Source organism: Oncorhynchus nerka, unplaced genomic scaffold, assembly GCF_034236695.1.
Source record: "Oncorhynchus nerka isolate Pitt River unplaced genomic scaffold, Oner_Uvic_2.0 unplaced_scaffold_8883, whole genome shotgun sequence".
In the NCBI taxonomy this organism is placed as follows: domain Eukaryota; kingdom Metazoa; phylum Chordata; class Actinopteri; order Salmoniformes; family Salmonidae; genus Oncorhynchus; species Oncorhynchus nerka.
The window spans coordinates 1-4,739 of record NW_027032439.1 but is presented as its reverse complement, the minus strand read 5'-3'; the positions used below and the strand labels follow the sequence as shown (position 1 = coordinate 4,739).

The 4,739-nt window shown below is 42.4% G+C and overlaps 1 protein-coding gene and 1 long non-coding RNA gene across 2 annotated transcripts; one reads left to right on the top strand and one right to left on the bottom strand.

Moving 5' to 3' along the window:
* Positions 1-67: 67 nt before the first annotated feature.
* Positions 68-1,822, top strand: LOC135565975 (uncharacterized). The gene is made up of 3 exons (XR_010461901.1): positions 68-753; positions 1,438-1,573; positions 1,718-1,822. It is a non-coding gene; the product is annotated as an uncharacterized LOC135565975 (long non-coding RNA).
* A 237-nt stretch (positions 1,823-2,059) lies between these two features.
* Positions 2,060-3,265, bottom strand: LOC135565974 (piggyBac transposable element-derived protein 4-like). The gene is made up of 2 exons (XM_065013927.1): positions 2,247-3,265; positions 2,060-2,100 (listed from the first exon to the last, which is right to left on the bottom strand). Exons 1-2 carry the CDS (start codon positions 3,199-3,201, stop codon positions 2,060-2,062), a joined length of 996 nt encoding a protein of 331 aa, XP_064869999.1. The 5' UTR covers positions 3,202-3,265.
* Between the last annotated feature and the right edge of the window lie 1,474 nt (positions 3,266-4,739).

Here is a 4,739-nt window from a genome sequence, read left to right as displayed (position 1 = left end):
CCCTTTCATGCGTGAGTTCCAAATATCTCTAACGGTCGCCCCAGCGTGAGTTTTTTATGCACGTGATGTTAGAATGTTCTCTCCATTCCAGAATGTGATTGATACGTAACAGTACATTTTATCCGCGCTGCCCTCAAACTAAAGCACGCAGCCTGTTTATATTTATAAGTTGTTTTAACTTCAATTTAAAATGATTTTCAAACAAGTTTTTATTTTCTAAAAACAGTTTGAATTTAGGTGTGTTCCGCCTCCTCATTCATTCACATAAAAATAGTCATTTTTACTTTTGCGGATAATTACATTTTTGGGACATTTCTGACAGGGACAAAATTCCCCAAGCACTTCCCAATTGTTTGTGCAGTTCACGTCTGCAGACATTTGCTCATCTCCCGTCAGAACAGGATCTGCACACGTGTTCACATTTTCTATTCCACATTTCTATTGTAGCGTACTGTATGTATAGAGCATAATATATTTGTGTATATTCTTTATCACCGCGGAAACGTGAGGTAACGTTACTCATTTTATAACCTTTATGATGTTATAGTCAATCGTGCTTATGTAGCCACATTCTTCTATTAGCTCTGTAAAACAATGCTAAATGCGTCAGAGAAGTATTATCTTGTGTTGCATTTTGAAGCTACCATGGCCTTATGACTCTCAAGTGGTGCAGCGGTCAAAGGCACAGCACATCAGTACTAGAGGTGTCACTACAGACTCCCTGGTTCAAATCCAGGCTGCGTTTCCATCAAAGTAAGTGCCTTATTACGTTATAATAGTTATTATAATAGTTTCCGTATGCCGTTTTCTGCTGTAGCTGTAGATCATAATATATTCATATAACTGCGGACACGTGAGGTAACGTTACACATTTTATAACCTTTATGGTGTTATTGTCAATCATGCTTACCTAGCTACATTATTCTATTAGCTCTGTAAAACAATGCTAGTTGCGTCAGAAAAAACTTAGCTTGTGTTGTATTTTGAAGCTACCCTGGCCTTATGACTCCCAAGTGGCGCAGCGGTCTATGGCACTACAGACACCCTGGTTCAAATCCAGGCTGTATCACACCTGGCTGTGATTGGGAGTCCCATAGTGCAGCGCACAATTGGCCCAGCGTTGTCCGAGTTTGGCCGGTGTAGGCCATCATTGTAAATAATAATTTGTTCTTACATTACTTGCCTAGTTAAATAAATAAAAAATATGACCATGGTTTGTTTATTTGGTCTATTCAGCATAGCTCTGTTCTGCCCTGCCTTGCCCCCTTGTGGAGCTCAAAGTTAGTTTCTTACTGTTATAACTCAAATCTGTGATTTTGTCAATGCAATAAACTATTTTTATAGCAGTGTTTATTATGTTACTTTGTAGTATTGTTTTATTGCTATATCCTTATATTGTATTCTAATGAATAATTCCTCTTTATTCTGTACTTTCAGAAACATTATTTGCCAATATCATAACTGAAGCTGGACATCTTTGGAGCATAAGAATGAGGACAGCTTTTGTATGCTAACGTACACTCCTTAACAGTTGTACTGGATGAAAACACAGCAAGAAAACGCATGCCAATATGTAATATTCATCTATTTTATTGCAGTACTGGTAGTTATTTCAACAACTTGTTTTACTAGAGGACAAAAAACTGAATATCGTAACTCCATATTTAATATCCATGCAGTGACTGAACAACAACTGCATTTCCACCCCATCTCTAAGGCATAGTATCATGGCTGGTCACCTGTCAAGTCACATGTCAGGTCAGTCAGTCACCTATTGCTGCAGATGTGCTCAATAATGCTTGAGTATGTGATACTCCTCAAAGCATGGTGAAATAATAGTGTGTATCACAAGACACATGTATTTTGTCATCTTCCTCTGCTTACTTCTCCTGGCGCCCAGACAGAGCAGACTTTGCAATGCCTCCGTGTGCGACTACCTTGAGAAGCAGTTTGAGGACTTTAGGAAAATGTCGTGCAGTGAGGCGTAGGGGATTGTCTACAGCAGGACGACCCCCAGTGGATGGGCGCCGAGGGGTGTGGTGCTCCTCCAGCAGCTCTCTCATGAGTTCTCTCTGTATTTTTGGTAGGTAATTACTTTACCTATGAGGGAGTGGGGAGGATGAGGAAAGTTGGGGATGATGAGGCAGTGGGGAGGTGGGTGAGATATTGTCACTATAATTGCACATAATGGATTTATATGTGGAACTGTACATGATACAAAATGCCTTGTTCAGTAATCATCTCACCTGTTAGTTGGCGGTGAACTATGCTGCCGTTGAGGACAGCAGTGTCGATCAGATGGAAAAATATCTTCTTATACCACTTGTTCGTTTTCCGTGTGCATTCCACAAAGCTGTTTATCATGTCTGCCTTATCCACGGCCCCCATTTTGAGGTTATAATCAAGCACACAATCTGGTTTGATCTTTCTCTCTCCGGTCAGGTGGTCCACCTTCCCTGTGGCCGACATGGTTGCTGTATGGACAGTGGAGAGGACATGGACGTCTCGCTTGTCATGCCACTTTACTGCCAGCTGTTGACCGTTCTCTTGGAACTCCACCTCCCCTCTCTGCATCTTCCTGCATCCGAATGCCGGCATCCCCTTCCTGTTCGACCTGACTGTGCCACATGCCCCTGTGCTGTTGGAGAGCAGATGCTGGAAGAGTGTGGGACTGCTGTACCAATTGTCCACGTACAAAGTGTGTCCCTTGCCGAGATGAGGAGCCAGCATGGTCATCACCACGGACCCTGACACCCCAAGCCCATCATAATGTTTGATGTCAGTGGTGGACCCTGTGTAAACTATAATATCCTGGACAAATCCTGTCTTCACGTCGCACATGACAAAGAACTTGACTCCAAACCTGTGCCTTTTGGAGGGAATATATTGACGGAACGCCAGCCTACCTTTCCATAACATCAGGGACTCATCAATGCATAGGTCCTTGTATGGCACAAAGACCCGACCAAATGCTGATGTCAGGCTGATAAGAACATTTCTTATTTTGTATAACGGGTCACTTAGGATGGCAGTAGCATTGTTGACAAAATGCAGGCATCGCAGAAGAACTAGGAAGCGATCTTGGGAAAAGAGGGAGGCAAAGAAGGGAGTTGCAAACATAGGATCTGTGCTCCAGTATTCTCTTAGGGAGTTCTTCTTTACTATTCCCATGAGAAGGACTGTCACCAGGAAGGTATACATTTCACTAATTGTGGTTGTCACCCATTTAGCGAGTTTCCCCCTCACTCCTGGCTCTCTCTTCTCCTGTAGCTCCTAAGGCATAGCGATTGGTCTCCTCAACTATCTCTCCCACCAGCTCCTCTGTGAGAAACAACTTGAAGCACTCTGCCTCAGTTGGAAATGGCAAGGGGCGTTGCACTCCAGACTGGGACTCGTCAAAGCAGACAGCAGGGCCAGGTGGGGTGAAATGACTGGTGGCCTTCCAGCTACCACAGAACTCCTGTACTTCATCCACTGTCGGCCTGCCTCCATCACCACCAGCATCTTCAAAGGGACCTGGTACTTCCTCAGTTGACAAGGGAAATTTAGATTCAGGGTTCTCAATGGCTACAAGGTTGAGGGGCAGCTCCTCACTGTCACTGTCAGAATCTGATTCCTGACTTTCATACTCAGACTCATTGTCAGAATTTAAAAAATCTCCAGAATTTCCACATTTGTGAGTTGTCTCCTTTTGAAAGACATTGTTAAATGCTACAGTTTAGCTCACTAGCTACATACATAAACAACAACACTGAATGGCGCAGAGTGGGAGGTTACGTGGTTGACTGCCGGCACGCGCCACTTGTATCAATAAATCACTATCAGAAAATGTTTTGTGTGGTAATTATTTGTGTATTTACGATTTTATTCACGTGTTTTCAATTCTAGGTGACAACTCATGCATTCCGATTCTTGCACAGATTGTAATGGGCACATATTGTGTGTAAAATACTTTTTTGAAAGGTTGTACTGATTATGATGAGCTAAGCTAATTCCAGCTGTGTAGCCATGTTTGTTGACATACAATGCATTCTGGGATTCACGTCTGTTTGACCAAAGATGTTACAACAAAATGAGGTGAGTAAGAGTTCACAAATTTTTTGAGGACTTCCGGAAGTTAATGGTGGGATGTGAACGACGGTAGATGACACACCCCTTCAACATGCATACTACAAACAGACCAAACTCATCTCGTCTTCTCTTATTATCTTCGGTTTCTGTGAGGGAAAAAATGCATGGCTGCACGCTGAAACTAATCGTCGGATTACTTTCGATTTCTATGAAGTGTTTTACCTAGTTATTTCGATCAATGGTGAGCTCACCCGTGATGTGATTAATTATATATAGTAATTGCTATTAGCTCATTCATATTGTAGTTTACGTCAGCCGAGAGTTAGAAAATATGACTGCTTGTGTTGGGTCAATCTTTCGTCAGCGCTAGGACAAATGTAGCCTACATTTTTCCGGTTAGGATGATTGTTTTATGCTATATTTACTTCTGTGAATATCTGAACAATGCATCCAAAAATAAACTGCTGACATTCTGGACATAACTTTGTAAGGACTGTGTTTGTGTAAATAGTTTCTGAAAAAGTGTGGCCAGCTCAAACGCTGATTGTTGCGTCATTCGAAACTGCCGTTCTAAAGGAACATTCTAAGCGAGTGTTCTAAACACACGGGTGTGATCGATGCGCTTCAGGGACCACTGTAGAAACGATCACACCCGTGTGATGTACGTG

Bases quoted from the DNA above. Each gene is read 5' to 3' on its own strand.
- LOC135565974 (XM_065013927.1), bottom strand. From the start codon at position 3,201: ATGTATACCTTCCTGGTGACAGTCCTTCTCATGGGAATAGTAAAGAAG. The intron at 2,101-2,246 runs GTGAGATGATTA...ACTCCCTCATAG, and splicing joins AGTTCACCGCCAACTAACAG to GTAAAGTAATTACCTACCAA.